This window comes from Mustela nivalis, assembly GCF_964662115.1.
Source record: "Mustela nivalis genome assembly, chromosome: 18".
Lineage (NCBI taxonomy): Eukaryota > Metazoa > Chordata > Mammalia > Carnivora > Mustelidae > Mustela > Mustela nivalis.
In genome coordinates, this window is record NC_139037.1 from 46896709 (window position 1) to 46914452 (window position 17744).

At 42.2% G+C, this 17744-nt stretch overlaps 1 protein-coding gene across 12 annotated transcripts in view; it reads left to right on the forward strand.

Annotated features, from left to right (window-relative positions):
• The first annotated feature begins 2140 nt into the window (after positions 1-2140).
• Positions 2141-17744, forward strand: part of LOC309852573 (zinc finger protein 671-like) — a 128005-nt gene continuing 112401 nt past the window's right edge. For 2 of the 12 annotated variants that reach the window (XM_082709423.1, XM_082709426.1), the window contains exon 1: positions 2150-2404. In XM_082709423.1, the coding sequence (XP_082565549.1) occupies positions 2372-2404 (33 nt within the window). In that variant the 5' untranslated portion in view covers positions 2150-2371. Of the gene's footprint in view, positions 2405-15975; positions 16070-16848; positions 17126-17744 lie in introns of those variants that run through there. The other 10 variants (XM_082709439.1, XM_082709419.1, XM_082709425.1 and 7 more) reach the window with 9 other exon arrangements.

The following is a 17744-nucleotide window of genomic DNA, read 5'->3' on the forward strand; positions in this document are numbered from 1 at the left end:
AATAAATAAATAACATCTTTAAAAAAAAATTAGATAGTTGTGATGGTTGTACAACCTGGTGAATATACTAAAAAAACAAACCAAAAAACCTCCACCACACTTGGATTGTACTCTTTAAAAAAGAGTAAATGTTGTGGTATGTGAAATAGATCTCAAACAGACTGTTAAAAAAAACGATTTTGTTTAATTTGAGGGTGAACTGAAGCCAGCCAGACCCAGGCTTCCCAACTCTTCCTTTCAGTTTCCATCTTTCATAAAATAAAAAAATTATAACAACAAAAATTGTAATAGACAACATGACAAAGGAATAGTGTGATATATATTAGGAATTGGGATGGTCCAAAGAATCTTTCAGCCAACAGTTTGCACCTGCCTTGGTGGCGCAGCCAGGGAGGAGTTATGTGTGGGGCAGGTGGCCCAGGAGACAGCAGGGGCACCTGGCTGGCTCAGTCTGCTTGACTTGGATCAAGATCCAGTTCTTCATTGGGCTTGTTGTGCAGCGGGAGCTTGCTGAACTTCTTCCTCTGCCTGCAGCTCCCTCTGCTTGTGTTCTCTTTCTCTCTCTGACAAATATATAAAATCCTTTTACAAATTGAGGTATAATTGACATATAACATTATGTTTCAGGTGTACAGCATAATGATTCCATATTTGTATACACTGTGAAATGGTTACAACAACTCTAGTTAATATCCATCACCTTACACAGTTACAAAAATTAATAGCTTTCTATAATTTGCATTTTACAACTTTTTCTGAGATATCAATTCCTCATGCAGAATACTGCCTGTAATCACAGAGGAAATGATAACCACTTTTCGGGAAAGAGATGAGATCATGGGTTTATGATACCCCTACATTTGGGGATTCATTTTTTAAAAATATTTATTTATTTGAGAGAGAGAAAGTGAGACAGAGCATGAGCAAGGAGAAGGTCAGAGAGAGAAGCAGACTCCCCGTGGAGCTGAGAGCCCGATGCGGGACTCGATCCCAGGACTCCAGGATCAAGACCTGAGCCGAAGGCAGTCGTCCAACCAACTGAGCCACCCAGGCGTCCCCATTTTGGGATTCAGAGCACACTTCGCATGCCTGCTCCACCTGTGAACACTGCAGACATTGTCCTGTATCAAAATAGTATTTCTTTCATTGTTCTGCTTTTGAGATCAATGTCAGATCTTAAAGGAAGTGAATATAAGGACAGTGAATAAGAGACGTGAATGGATTAAAGCTCACCACACGACATCGTAGGTTACACAGATCCATATTTGTACTCTTGCTTCAGGGTAGCACATCTTCCTCCATCTTCCTTGTCATGCCTCTATCTGGAGTACTTTCCCTCTTGTCGCTGTACATACACGGTTCATTTGCTAGTACTGGCTAATTCTTCAGAGCGCATGCATTTGAATTACAGTACAGTGGACACATTTTGTGACTAACTGGAAAACTTTGTGCATTTCGATCTGTAGCCTTTGGGAGCACCCGAAAGAATATGTTTAGCTTCTGAGAGCATGCTGAACTTCCTGGACTCTAAAAAAACATGTCTCCAAATAGGTGCTCAGTTGCAGTCAGACCCTCCAGAAACCTAAGTGTGGCCTCTTTCGGACGGAGTTAAGTCCCCCTTGGGACCTAGAACCTCTGTTTCCCAGTGTCCTCTGGCGCCGAGTGGCTCTTGAATTAGGCGTCCCTAACCAGAACTAAATTTTGCAAAACTGATCTTAAAGCTCCGTTCTATATGTATTTAAAAACCAGCAAGGTAATAGTTATTAGCTCTCAGATATGACTGGACAGAGAAAGATTTAGTGGTGGTGTGTATCCGTTTGATTTTGTGGCTCTGGGGAACACATGAAATAATGTGTCTACAAGCATGTCTGTGATTGGTCCAGAGCATACTTCACGAAATCCGGATGCGGGCCCGGGCCCAGCAGAGAAGTCCCACTACACCCTGGAGCAATAGGGCGTACCACTGACCACGCCCTTCGCAGTGGTCCCTCGCCTTTCCCAGGAACCTCCTCCCAGAGCCACGAACCTGGAGCTTTGGCTCATAGAGAACTACATTACCCAAAAGCCTAAGCGCCGCAGTCCAAGGAAGGCCCGGGAGAGGGGCGTTTCTGTAAGTGCGAAAGGCGGGTGGGCGGGACTTCCGGTATCTTCCCCGCGCGTTTGGTCGCTTTTTGTTAGCATCTGCTCAAACCGGGGGGTTTGATTGCTTGTTAAGGCCGGAGGTGGAACGGTCGTCGCCGTTTCACAGACTAGTCGGAGGCTCGGGGTTGGCGACGTCCACCCACCGTGGTCCCGCGGCTGGGGCAAGACTTGTTTGCTTCCCCGACCTAGACCCAGGCCGCTCCGGGCTCCGCTTCGTTCACCGATTCGGATGGCGGCGGCCGCGCCCAGGGACTCGGCTGAGGTAAACGCACGTCCCCCCGTTCCTCCCCGCCGCCCCCCACCCCTACCCCGAAGGCCCTTGCGCGGGGTGCCAGCTCGCGGCCCTGTGGCCCCGGCCCCGGTGTCCGGGACAGGGAGTCGGGAGTGGGCGGGGGCGCATGTGTGAGCGCCGGCTGGCTTCGTGCGGGAGCAGGCTGCGTGCGGGAGCGGGCTCCGGGCTGAGGGGCTGGCGGGGCGGGGGCTGCAGAGGGCCCGAGGCGGGAGGATTCTGCCCTCAGGGGACGGAGCGTGAAGCGGCAGCACGCCTTTCCTGAGAAGTTGTATTCTCATTGTGAGGACTCTGGGAGCTGTAGGGATTTTGAGTAGAAGAAGGACTTGATGTCATTGGGGACTAAAAAAGTAGCCACGTTTTTCCACAGAGCAAAGCAGATTAGGTTGGGGCGTGAATGTGGATTCTTAGAGACCGGTGAGAGGGCTGGTGCAGCGAACTCCCAAGAATGTTCTGAGGGTGGGTGAACCAGAGTAGTGCCAGAAGAGAGGGAGGAAGTGGTCAGAATCCGGATAGATTTTAAAAATAGAACCAAGGAGCAGTTACTGCATCAGATGTGGGTGTGATAGATAGTGAGGAGTGTAAAACCAAGTCTTTATTTGTGCTGTTCTTTTGTTTTTCATGAATGTCTTGTGAAAATGGAAATCAGGAGGGCAAGGTAGGGAGGTTTCAGAGGGATCATAAATTGAATTTTGGACATGGTTGATTCTGAGATGTCTTGGGGTAGACGTGTCCCATGGGGACCAGGGATGGAAGGTGTAGGGTTCCGGGAGAATGGGCTGGGTTTCAAGATAGCCACAGGGTGAGAATCGTGGTCTGGACTAGGCCAGGGCCTGGAGATCAGATTTAGGGGTAGCAGTCTTAGGTATATTATTTTATTTATTTTTATTTTTGTTTTTAAAGATTTTAAATTAATCTGTACACCCAGCATAGGGCTGGAGCTTGGATCAAGCCTGGACCCCACGATTAAGAGTCCTGAGTTCCACCGACTGAGCTAGCTAGGTGCCCTTTTAGTATGTTATTTTAAATGGTCCCTGGTGTGAAATGAAGGAACTGTCCCTTGGGGTGAGGGGAGTAGGGGAAGAAACATGCGCGTTCCTGACACTTTGCACCAGAAAGAAGGAGCCCTGTCATTTGAGAGGGTTCTGTCGGGCTGCGTGAAGAGAAGGCTCTTGGGCATTCAGATCCTGGCCTGGGATAGTGACCCACCAAGGTTGGGGTGCTGCAAAATTGCTCCAGTCTAATGACCTCACCTTTACTTTTGAACAACTTGTCCTAAGAGAAACAAACACACATTGAAAAGTTCCTCCAGTGCTAGCAGTGATTCTACTTCATTCAGTCTTGCCAAGGACTTAAAATACCTCAAATACCGTATGATAGATTGTCTTAGCCTCTTTATGTTTTTTACTAAAATTTTCCATGGACAAACTCATTGGGGGGATCTTGCCTCACAGGAGAGTCCTACCAAAGCATTCCTCTAAGGGGGGGGAGCAATAAGAGGGAGAGACGAATCATGAGAGACTATGGACACTGGGAAACAAACCGAGGGTTTTAGAGGGGAGGGGGGTGGGGGAATGGGTTAGCCTCTTGTTGGGGATATTAAGGAGGGCAGGTATTGCGTGGAGCACTACATGTTATATGTAAACAATGAATCATGGAACACTGCATCAAAGACTAATGATGTGGGGCACCTGGGTGGCTCAGCGGGTTAAAGCCTCTGCCTTCAGCTCAAGTCATGATTCCAGGGTCCTGGGATTGAGCCCCTCATCGGGCTCTCTACTCGGCAGGGAGCCTGCTTCCTCCCCTCTCTGCCTGCCTCTGCCTACTTGTAACCTCCGTCTGTCAAATAAATACATAAATAAATAAATCTTTAAAAAAAACCGCAAAACTAATAATGTACTGTGTGGTGACCAATGTAACACAATAAAAAAATTAAAACCAAAAAAGCCCCAAAACATTCCTCTAATACAAGTTGTTCCAACCCAAGAGATGTTTCTGTTCACATGGCCTAGATGTGATTTTTATGAGTATAGTGGAGGCACAACTCCACCTGTAACTGTCTTAGCTTGGACTTTTTTTTTAAAAGATTTTATTTATTTACTCGACAGAGAGAGATCACAAGTACGCAGAGAGAGAGAGAGAGAGGAGGAAGCAGGCTCCCCACTGAGCAGAGAGCCCGATGCGGGACTCGATCCCAGGACCCTGAGATCATCATCCAAGCTGAAGGCAGAGGCCCAACCCACTGAGCCACCCAGGTTCCCACCCCCCTTTTCTTTAAATTGAAATATAGTTGACACAGAATGCATTAGTTTCAGTGTACAAGTCAGGTTTATACATTATTGGCTGGGACTCAAGAAGCACATTAACAAGAGAAAAATAGTTTATTGATGTGTGCAACACAGATGGGAGAAACCTAAATCAAAAGTAGCTCAAAATGGTGGCTCAGGATTCCAGTTGATGTAGCATTTTCTTTCTTTTTTTTTTTTCTTTTAAAAGATTATTTATTTATTTGTTTGACACAGAGAGAGAGAGAGATCACAAGTAGGTGGAGGCAGGGGATGGGAAGCAGGCTCCCCACTGAGCAGAGAGGCTTAACCCACTGAGCCACCCTGGTGCCCCTGTTGTAGCATTTTCAACAAAGAACAATAAATCTGTAGAGAAATGACAGGAAGAAAAGTAATGTTAGACTTTCAAGGGCAGCCCAGTGTGGGACTCAATCCATCATTACCTGAACCCAAGACAGATGCTTAACTGACTGAGCTATCCAGGCGTCCCCCTTCCATGGGTTTTTTAAGACAATATTCACTGAAATCAGTTCTCTCATGGAACCCTATTTGTGAAAGTCTGCTTAAGATTATGGCCACACCAGGAGCACCTGGGTGGCTCGGTTGATTAAGCATCTGCCTTGGGCTCAGGTCATGATCCCAGGGTCCTGGAATGGAGTGTCACATCATGCTCCCTGCTCAATGGAAAACCTGCTTCTCCCTCTCATTCTGCTGTTCCCCCTGCTTGTTTTCTTTCTCTATCAAATAAATAAATACAATATTAAAAAAAATAAAAAGGTTATGACCACACCAATTCTAGTGTGTAGGGGTGGGTTTACCCAAACCAAGTCCCAATTCTCTGACCCACCTTGGTATCCTACAGTTCAATTGAAATCTGACACTGTTTACCAGGAAATACTGTCAGATCTCACAGGTTAAGGATTTAGTCCTCTAAGACTGACTGCACTTCCCCCTTCAGGCACCAGTCACACATCCATGTTCTCATCTCTTGTTTCTGACCAACTTGCTGTAGTCTGGAGGCTCCAATGACCCCCAGCCATCTCAGGTCTGATTAATTTACTAGAGTGGCTCACAGAACTCAGGGAAACATTTTACTTAATAGATTAATGATTTATTGTAAAAGGATATAATTCAAAAATAGCCATATGAAGGGTGAGGTATGTGGAAAGGCACAGAGCGTCTGTGCTCTTTCCTGATACACTGCTCTCCCTGAATCTCCACTTGTTCACCAAACCGGAAGCTCTCTGAACCCTGTCTCTTTGGGGTTTTATGGAGGTTTCATTATATGGGCATGATTGATTAAATCCTCAGCAGTTAATGATTAATTGAACTCAGTCTCCAGCCATTCAGATCTCCAGAGGTCAGGGGTAAGACTAAAACTTCCAACCCTCCAATCATATGGTTGGTTCTCTTGGCAACCAACCCTCATCCTTACTTAGATGCCTTCCAAAAGTCACCTCATTAACAAAAGAAAAGACATCTTTTCTCTCATCATTTAGGAACTTCCAATGGGTTTAGAAGCTCTGTGCCAGAAACAGGGACAAAGATCAAATATATATTTCTTGTGAATCACAGTATCACACTGACCTGGTAAATACACCTATGTTCATAGAGAATTCAGAAAACTTTTCATCTGTGTTGTGACTTTATTTTTGCCTTAGTGAATGTGTTTAAATGCTCAGTGATAAAAAACCAAAATGATTATCTTCTGAATGTTACGTTCTTTTTTTGAATATTATATTCTATTTTTTAAAAAAAACTTTTTATTTATTTGATGGAGAGAGAAATCACAAGCAGGGAGGCAGAGGGAGAGGGGGAAGCAGGCTCCTCACCCAGTGGAGAGCCCGATGCAGGGCTCGATACCAGGACCCTGAGATCATGACCTGAGCTGAAAGTAGAAATTTAACCCACTGAGCCACCCAGGTACCCCTGAATATTGTATTCTTAATATCACCTATATGGTTATTCTCCGATTTCTCTCTGAGAGAATAGGCAAGAGCAAGTAACTTACACGTTTGTACCCACAATTCTTTTCAGTTTTTTACTTTAAATATTTTATATATTTGAATTATAAATAGATTGTCATACTATATTAAATGCATAGGCAAACTGTGCAGTCTGTAATAAATGATCCTTCATTACAAAAATAGAGAAAAGCTAAAAGGAGTGGAATGAAGTAAGACACAAATACTAAGAAGAGGGTTGGAGTGATTATATTAATATAAGAAATTGTCAACTTTAGGGAAAGTAATATTACCAAAGATAACATAAGGACATTTAAAATATTAGATAAAATTTAATCAAGAAAATGTAAGAATGCTAAATGTATTTGTACATAAGAATAAGCCTTCAAAAATTCTTTAAAAATATTTTTTTCCATTTTTATTTTTTCCTAAAGGAGACAGAAAGCACACACAAGTGGGAGGGGCAGAGGGAAAGGGAGAGAGAATCTCAGGCAGACTCGGCTGAGCTCAGAGCCTGACTTGGGGCTTGATTCCTTGATCCTGAGATCACAACCTGAGTGGAAACCAAGAGTCAGAGGCTTAACTGACTGAGCTACCCAGGTGCCCCTTAATTTTATTATTATTTTTTTAAGTAATCTCCATGCCCAAAGTGGGGCTTGAACTCAAAACCCTGAGATCAAGGGGTGCGTGGTCTACCAGTGGAGCCAGCTAGCAGCCCCCCAAATTATTAATTAATAGAGTAGACCCCAAAACTGTAAGGATATAGAAGACACCACCAATATCATCGGCTAACTTGATTCAATAGATACGCATAAAACATTGCTCCATATTTCAGCAGAATGCACATTCTTCTCACCTACACATGGAATATTCACCAGCATAAACTAAATGCTGGGCATAAAATAAATTTCAGTAAGTTTAAAATTGAATTATACAGAATATATTATCTGTAACAGCAAAAACACAGATATTGAAATTTTACAGAACACTTAAGTTACCAAAAAGTAAAGACATAAGGGAAAGCAGTAGAGAATAAACTGGGAGCATGGTTTTGTAAAACAGGCAAGGGTGATTTGAATATAGAGCTAAAAAGATAAGACATATGGAATATGGATAAACATTGCTATTAGAATTGACGAGTTCTATTTCATAAAGCTCATGACAGCCAAAATTTAAGAGTTAAGAGAGACTGAAAGAGGTTTTTCTTCTGTGGAAGATAGCAGAGTAGGAGGATCCTGAGCTCACCTTGTCCCATGGATACTTAGGTAATATATACCTTAGTGTAAATAAACCGGAAAACAATCCAAAGACTGGGATAACAGATTCCCCACAGGTAAATGTAGAGAAGAGGCCACATCAAAAAGGGTAGGAAGGGCAGGGAACCAAACTGACCCACAAGACTATCTGTGGACGGGAGGGACACTGCAGGCACAGAGAATGGAGAGAAGCAGACCCCACACCAGGTACCCAGGACACCAGGAACTCACACTGGGAAACTTAATACCCATCATATTCGGCTTTGAAAGCCAGAAGGGCTTAACTTCTTGAGTTCTTAAAATCAGGGTGCTTAATACCTGGACCTTTAAAAAATTGGTGGCTTTGAAGGGTGATAGGAAATGGAGTCCCTGCCCATGAAGAGATGCATAAAAACAGCTCCACTGAGATACAGCATAGAGGCAGCAGTTGGAAAAATGCCGTATGTATACTGAAAGGAGATTTATTTTCTGGTTTCAGAACACGTGCTGGAGGGGCAGGGATTTTTAGGTGACTTCTCAAAGAATAAAAGAGTTGTCAGGTGCCATTTCCTTAACCTCCACCACTAGGCTAGAAACATGGACGCCTGCAGGACCACTGCAGAATGGACCCTCTTCACCTCGCTTGGCATTGGCATGCCCCACCCTCTGTAATCCAGCCTTACTGGAGTCCATCCAAAGTGGCTGCAGGTCCCCTGCCACAGCAGAGCAGTGAAAACCCTGCTAGTACCGTGTGTGCCAGGTTCTCCTGTGGACCCCGCTCTGCAGTTCTCCAAAGTGACTTTGGGTCCTCTCCCACAAGCGGAACAGCACAGACCTTGCTAACATGCTTGCATTCTCCAGCAGTCCCATCCCTTCCCCTCCAACACGCTTTCTGTGGGACTGTATCAGAAGCGGCGCCTCAAGCGTGGCAGTGTGCAGGTGGTCTGGACAGGGGCTAGCACCATTGCAAAGTGACTTCTGTCCTGGGGAGAAGGGAAGATAAGCACACACAAGAGTTTGACTGCAGCCCCAGCACTGGGTTGGGGGCAGGCATTTGGGCTGATTGCAGGCTGCACCCACCAGTGAAAGCCTCTCAGGACAACACAGAGTGTCTTGCTGTTTGGTGCCTGAATCTGACTCAGATGCCTGGTCTGACTCAACTCAAACCCAGGATTGCCCCACACTGCCCCTTTAACAGTACAGGGACCAAACCCTGCCAGCAACAGGGAGAGAGCCATTGCAAGTGGCTTAACTGAAGGCAAAAGGGGCTCAGCTACAACAGTAGGGTGCACATAACACATGTAGGAGACGCTACTAAAGCACCAGGTTCTGGTGAAAAGTGACATCGCACTGCAGGGCGTGACAGAAACTTTTCTTCATAAGGAATACACAGTAAATCAGCCCTAGAAGAAATGTTGAAGGGGACTCTAAGTGGAAAGGAAAAGCTATAAACAGGAGTAAGAAAAGTAGGAAGATCAACAGCAGTACAATTAAATATAGCTATAAAAATCAGTAAATAGATTCACAATAGGATATAAAGTACAGCACCATAGACTTAAAATGCGGGGTGGAGGAAGGGGCGCCTGGTGGCTCAGTTGTGAAGCATCTGCCCATGGCTCAGGTCATGATCCCAGGGTTCTGGGATCAAGTCCCACATCAAGCTCCCTGCTCTGTGGGAAGCCAACTTCTCCCTCTCCTACTCCCCCTGCTTTTGTTCTCTCTCTAGCTTACACTCTCTCTCTCTCTCTCTCTCTCTCTCTCTCTGTAAAATAAATAAATAAATCTTAAAAAAGAATGGGTTCAGACTTGTGACTATCAGCTTAATATAGAGTGTTATATGGATAAAATATTATATGCAAACCTAATGGAAACCACAAATCAAAAACCAGTAATAGATATGCAAAAAAGGGAGGGGAGAGAAATCTCTGTGTTTCACTAAAAGTCAGAAAACAATGAGAGTGGAAAGCAAGGGAAGAAAGGAACAGAGGATTGCAAAAAATAATTACAAAATAAGTAACAAAATGGCAGTAACTATCAAAAATTACTGTGAATGTAAATAGACCAAATGCTTCAATCAAAAGAAATAAGGTGATGGATTGGGTAAAAAAGTAAGACCCATGTATACACTGCCTGCAAGAGGCTCAGTTATGACCCCAAATACATGCAGGTTGAAAGGAAAGGGACGGGAAGGCATTCATCATGGAAATGGAAATGGAAAGAAAGCTAAGGTACCAATACTTATGTCAGAAAAAATAGGCTTTAAAACAAAGACTGTAATGAGACAAAGCAGGGCACTGTATAATTAGAACAATCCAGCAACAAGATATAGTAATTTTAATTATTTATGAACCCAACGTGTGAACACCCAAATACATAAAGCAGTTAAACGTAAAGGAGTACCTAATCGTAATATAATAACAGTAGAGGACTTTAACACCCTAATTACATCAGTGGGCAGATCATCTGAACAAAGTCAAGGAAACAGCGACATTGAATGATGCTTTGGACCAGATGTAACTAACATATATTCAGAACATTTCATCCTGAAACAACAGAATATACATTCTTCTCAATTGCATGTGGAATGTTACCCAGAATAGATCAAGCTAGGCCACCAAACAAGTCTCAACAAATTCCAAAAGATTAAAGTCATACCATGCATCTTTTCTGACCACAATGCTATTAAACTAGAAATAAACCACAAGAAAGAACCTGTAAAGAAGACAAATACAGGAACACAAATACATAAAAAGTCTGTAAAGCCACAGATGGGTGGCTCAGATTGTTGAGCATCTGCCTTCAGCTCAGGTCACGATCTCAAGATCCTGGGATGGAGCTGCATGATGGGCTCCCAGCTCAGCAGGAAGTCGGCTTCTCCCTCTCCCTCTGCTTCTCCCTCTGCTTTTCCCCCTGCTTGTGCGCTCTCTGTCTCTCTCAGATGAATAAATAAAATCTTAAAAAAAAAAGAACATGAATACATGGAGGTTAAATAACATCCTACTAAACAATGAATCAGTCAACCAAGAAATCAAAGAAGAAATAAAAAAATACATGGAGACAAATGAAAATGAAAACACAGCAGTCTCAGATCTTTGAGATGTGGCAAAAGCTGTCCTAATTGGAAATTTTATAGCAATACAGGCCTACCTCAAGCAGCGTGAAAAATCTCAAACCTAACCTTAACACCTAAAGGAGCTAGAAAAAGAGCTAAAGAAACCCCAAACCAGTAGAAAGAAAGAAATGATAAAAACTAGAGCAGGAATACAATAGAAATTAAAAACAGAACAATCAATGAAACCAGGAGCTACTTCTTTGAAAAGATGAATAGAACTGATAAACCTTTAGCCACACTCATCAAAAATAAAATTAAATTAAAAAGAGGACTCATACTAATGTAAAAAAAAAAAAGAGGACTCAAATAGAATCAAAATTGTAAAAGAAATAAAAACACCACAGAAATACAAAGGATTATAGGAATATTATGAAACATATGTCAACAAATTGGACAATCTAGAGGAAATGGATAAATTACTAGAACCATATAACCTCCCAAAACTGAATCAGGAAGAAATAGAAAATTTGAACACACTGATTACCAGCAATGAAATTGAATCAGTAATAAAAATCTTGCAATGGGGCGCCTGGGTGGCTCTGGTCATGTTCCTGGGTCCCAGGATCAGGCCCCATGTCAAGTTCCTTGCTCAGCTGGGAAGCCTGCTTCTCCCTCTTCCTCTGCCAGCTGCTCCCCCTGCTTGTGCTCTTTCTCTGCCAGATAAATAAAATCTTTAAAAAGAAAAAAAAAAAAACCCACCTCTCAACATAAGTCTAGGGCCAGATGGCTTCTCAGGTGAGTTCTACCAAACACTGAAAGAAGAGTTAATACTTACTCTTCTTAAACTATTAAAAAAAATAGGAGAGAAAGGAAAGCTTCCACATTCATTTTACAAGGCTGGTATTACTCTGGTACTCAGACCAGATAAAGACACTACAGAAAAAGAGAACTACAGGCCAATATTTCTGAACATAGATGCAGAAATTCTCAAGAAAATGCTAGCAAACTGGGGGCACCTGGGTGGCTCAGTGGGTTAAGCCGATGCCTTCGGCTCAGGTCATGATCTCATGGTCCTGGGATTGAGCCCCGAATCGGGCTCTCTGCTCAGCAGGGAGCCTGCTTCCTCTTCTCTCTCTGCCTTCCTCTCTGTCTGCTTGTCATCTCTCTCTGTCAAATAAATAAATAAAATCTTAAAAAAAAAATGCTAGCAAACTTAATCCAACCAGACATTAAAAGTATCATTCACTATGATCAAATGGAATTTATTTCTGGGATGCAAGCGGGTTCTTTATCATATATCATATCATATATCACATCATATCAACAAGAAATAGGATAAAAACCACACAATCCTTTGAATAGATGTAGAAAAAGTACTTGACAAAATAAACATCCACTCCTGATAAAAATCTACAACAGAGTAGTTTTAAAGGAAATATACCTCAACATGATAAAAGGCCATTTTGGAAAACCCACAGCTAATACTCAATGGTGAAAAACTAGGAGCTTCCCCCTAAGATCAGGAGCAAGACAGGGATGTCCAGTGTCACCACTTTTATTCAGCATTGTACTGGAAGTCCTAAAAAAAGCAATCCAACAACAAAAATAAAAGGCAGCCAAATTGTTTAAGGAAGAAGTAAAACTTTCACTATTTGCAGAGGATATGACACTTTATATAGAAAACCCAAAAGACTTTTCCAAAGAACTGCTAGAATTGATAAATGAATTCAGTAAGGTCACAGGATACATATCCATTACACTTTTATACACTAATAATGAAGTGGCATAAAGAGAAATTAAGAAACAATCTTAATTATAATTGCACCAAAAGTAACAAAATTTCTAGGGATATACTTAACCAAGGAGGAAAAAGGCCTGCACTATGAAAAGTATAAAACACTGTTGAAAGAAAGTGAAGATGACAGATACTCTGTGCTCATGAATTGGGAGAGCAAATATTGTTAAAATGTCCCTATTGCCTAGAGCAATCTACACATTTAATGCAATCCCTATTAAAATACAAAACAGCATTTTTACAGAACTCGAACAAATAATCCTAAAATTTGTGCGGAACTATAAAAGACCCGAGTAGCCAAAGCAGTCTTGAAAAAGAAGAAAAAAACTAGAGATATCACAATCTCAGATTTCAAGATCTATTACAAAGCTCTAGTATTCAAAACATTATGGTACTGGCAAAAAAATAGACACATACATCAGTAGAACAGAACAGAGAGCTCAGAAATAAACCCACCATTATATGGTCAATTAGCCTTCAGCAAAGGAAGCACAGATACTCAAAGCGAGTCTCTTCAATAAATGGTGTTGGGAAAGCTGGACAGGTGTATGGAAAACAATGAAACTGGATCACTTTCTTACACCATACTCAAAAATAAACTCAAAATGGGTGAAAGACCTAAATGGAAGATCTAAAACCATAAAAATCCTGGAAGAAAGTGCAGGTAGTAATTTCTCTGACGGACCATGGCAACATTTTTCTAGATATGTCTCCTAATGCAAGGGAAACAAACAAAAATAAAATATTGGGACTACATCCAAATAAAAAGTCTTTGCAGAGTGAAGAAAACAACCAAGCAAAAAGACCACCTACTGAATGGAAGAAAATATTTTAAAATGATATGTCCAGTAAAGGGTTAATATCTAAAATATAGAAAGGACTTACACAACTCAACACCAAAAACCAAATAATTTAGTTAAAAAATGGGCAGAAGACATGAACAGACATTTCTCCAAAGACATCCAAATGGCCAACAGATCCATCTCAAAATCACTAGTTGTCAGGGAAATGAAAATCAAAACCACAGTGAGCTATCACACCTGTCAGAATGGCCAAATTCAAAAACACAACAGCTGTTGATAAAGTTGTGGAAGAAAAGGATCCCTTCTGCACTGTTGGTGGGAATGCAAGCTGGAAGGTGATATATATATCCCCAAAGGATACATTATTCAGCTGTAAAAAAGAATGAAACTTTGCCACATGGGATAATGTGGTTGGGTCCACTGCTAAGTGATACTGATCAGAGAAACAAATACCATATAATTTCAGTCATATGTAGAATTTTTAAAAAAATTTTTTAAATATTTTATTTATTTATTTGACAGACAGAAATCACAAGTAGGCAGAGAGGCAGGCAGAGAGAGGGGGAGGGAAGCAGGCTCACCGCCGAGCAGAAAGCCTGATGCGAGGCTCCATCCTAGGACCCTGGGATCAAGACCTGAGCCGAAGGCAGAAGCTTTAAGCCACTGAGCCACCCAGGCGCCCCCATATGTAGAATTTTTTAAAAATATTTTATATATTGGGCGCCTGAGTGGCTCAGTGGGTTAAGCCGCTGCCTTTGGCTCAGGTCATGATCTCCGGGTCCTGGGATCGAGTCCCGCATCGGGTTCTCTGCTCGGCAGGGAGCCTGCTTCCCCCCCCCCTCTCTGCCTGCCTCTCTGCCTCCTTGTAATCTCTGCCTGTCAAATAAATAAATAAATAAATAAAATCTTTAAAAAAATATATATTTTATTTATTTATTCGACAGATCACAAGTAGGCAGAGAGGCAGGCAGAGAGAAAGGAGGAAGCAGGCTCCCCACTGAGTAGAGAGCCCAGTGTGGGGCTAGAGCCCGATGTGAGACTAGAGCCCAATGTGGGGCTCGATCCCAGGCCCCTGAGGACATGACTCCAGCCGAAGGCAGAGGCTTAACCCACTGAGCCACCCAGGTGCCCCTGTATGTGAAATTTAAGGGGGAAAAAAAAACCAGACAAATGAGAAAAAATAAAACTGAAAACAAGACCCTTAAATGTAGAGAACAAATGTGGTTACCAGATGGGAGGTGGGTGGGGGATGGGTGGAAAAGCTGAAGCGAATTAAGAGTACCCTTAGGGGGCACCTGGGTGGCTTAGTGGGTTAAAGCCTCTGCCTTCGGTTCAGGTCACAATCTCAGGGTCCTGGGATCGAGCCCCGCATTGGGCTCTCTGCTCAGCAGGGAGCCTGCTTCCCTTCCTGCCTCTCTGCCTACTTGTGATCCCTCTCTCTCTATCAAATAAATAAAATATTTTAAAAAATAAAATAAAAAATCTCTTAAAAAAAAAAAGGGTACCCTTAGGATGATCACTGAGTAATGTGTAGAATTGGTGAATCACTAGATTGCCCATGTGAAACTAATATAACACTTTGTTAATTATACTGGAATTTAGAAAAAAGGTGAGAGAGGGTATCACCAATGTCTGACATTGTGAAGGGATCAACACATAGTCCATACAGAGAAATCGTATTAATCAGAGCAAGAAATAAGACTCTCGTCTAAATGGACAAAATATGAGTGGTCAATGGAAGGGGGAACCCAAGTGGCTATCAGACCTATGAAAATATATACACATTTAAATTTAGGAATTCATCGAACACATAGTAGAATGTAAAGACAGTTCTAATTCATCTGAAATTTTTGCTAGAACTAACCTTACAAATATAGACAGAAATAGCAATAAGACTGTATTAATAACATTCAGCAGTGTATAAAATGTACTGTACACTATAACCAAGAGTGATGTATTCCAGTCATGCCAGATTGCTTTAATTTTTGATGACAAAGAGTGTTATCTAACATATTAGCAGCTTATGAAAAATCATCAATTTGTGCAGAAAAATAACTAGCATAAGTGAATAACAGTGCTATGTGTAGGTTCTCTTACATAAATGTGTAAGTACACATGTAGGAGGTAGGTACAGATGTGATTTGAACTTTAGTGGTCAACAATGTGTAGAACACAACTGAATTATAAAATTTTTACAGATCAATTCTATACCATCAAATAATAAAATTTTTAGTAATGAATATCAAATGTTTAATTTCTTTCATTAACATTAACATTCATTTCCAAATACTTTATTGAAAACTACAAAGTTGTCTGAATATTACTGAAAACTTCATTATTGAAACTTACAAACACTTCTGCTGAGAGAAATTAAAGGTGTCCTAAATAAATGGTGTGGTATTTTCCATAGAATTTGGTGGTTTCACTTTTTCTCCCTGGAAGTGTACAGTACTCCCTTGGGTCTTCAGTATTAAAGGACATGAACCTCTTCGACATGGAACCTGGTGAGTGCGGGTCAGGAATTCAGTCTGAGCATCCATAGACTAGAGAGACTCCCTGAGGCCCAGTTTACCTCAGGACAGTTGGAGAGGTTTGAGGGGTGAGTTTCTGGTTCCCACTGGAGATGAGCGCACAGAACCTTCTGAATCATTAGTGCAGATTAAGGGGGTGTGGGTGGTCAGGAGTTACTTTCTTCCAATGTGAAGGGTTTCAAGTGGTGTTGGGAGAATGACCAAAAGATAGCTTGTAGTTCCCCAGGCAAGAACCCCAACCACCCTGTGTTTTAGATGCTATTGTTTCCCCCATGTCAGCGATGAGGAGATGGAGGCTTAGAGAGGTACTCTTAATTCGCTCTAGAGCTCAGGCCCTGAAGTCAGATGCCATCTGCCAGATTGCATTGCCAATTTGAACCCAAACACCACATGATTGGTTATAATTCAAGTTCAACATTTCTGAATTTGAACATAAGATCTAGAAGAAGTGTGCTACAAAATTTTAAATGATGTCCTCCTTTAGCTACCATTTATTCCAAAGGAAAAAATATTTCTTAAATTGTAAATCTTGAACTACTTTGCTTAGAATAACATAACCTTTGTGCAGTGGGCTACTCAAAATGTATAACAGCATTCTGTATCTTTGATAACTTTTCTCTTGGAATAATTTTGAATGTCACAGATTGTACACACTATGCCATCCTGTAAAATTTTTAACCATTCCTGTTAAGGCTACTTGTTAGTCTGGGTATGGGTATGAGTTTTGATAGATACTGTCTTTAACTCTGCAGGTAGGCAATCTGGATTCATTTCCACCGCATGGGTGCATGAGAGCCCTGTTTTGTGGTGATGAGGTTCATTTACATATAACATCATGGAGATGTAGGTACTATTTTTTCTTGTCATTTTAAAGAATGTAGCATTACGTGTGAGGAACATGTAAATATCATCACAGAGGTCTGCCAGGGAAGTTTTGTCTTCATTTTTTATTTTGTATCACAGAGGTGAAACTGTTTACCTCATGTCCCAAATTAGGAGCCGTGAGGCGCACCTGGGTGGCTCAGTGGGGTAAGTGTCTGACTCTTGGTTTTTGCTCAGGTCATGATCTCAGGGTCCTGGGATTGAGCCCCAGGTTGGGCTCCACGCTCAGTGGACAATCTGCTTGTGGATTCTCTCTCTTTTTTCTCTTTCGCAAATAAATAAATCTTTAAAAACGATTAGGAGGGTGAGGCTGGGATATACAAATCCTGAACCTCTGAAATAGCCAGAGACAGCTCATTCATGGCTTACGACATGGTCCACCTGCTGGAGACTTGAAGAGGAGGTGTGGAGTGCAAAATATGGCTTGGGAGCAACTAGCAGGCTCAGCATACCTTAGGCTTTCAGTAAATGGTACCTTCAACTTCTACCTGCTGATGACCCTGGCTTCCTTCCTGAGCTCCTCGGAGTGGTGGTTACTACAATACCCAGAAGGCTCTGCTTTGTGAGGTGGCAACTCCCCGCCAGTGATGGCCCAGGAGAAGGGGTCTTTTTCTGTCTGTGCTTCAGTCACAGCAGAACTTCTGGAGTTATCTTCGTGGTGGCTCTGTTGTTTTGTTTTGTTGGTTTGTTTTCAGAGAGGACTGTGTATTGGGAGGCAGGTGGGCCAACCTGGGAGACTTGCTCAGAGAGTTAAGGCAGGATTCCC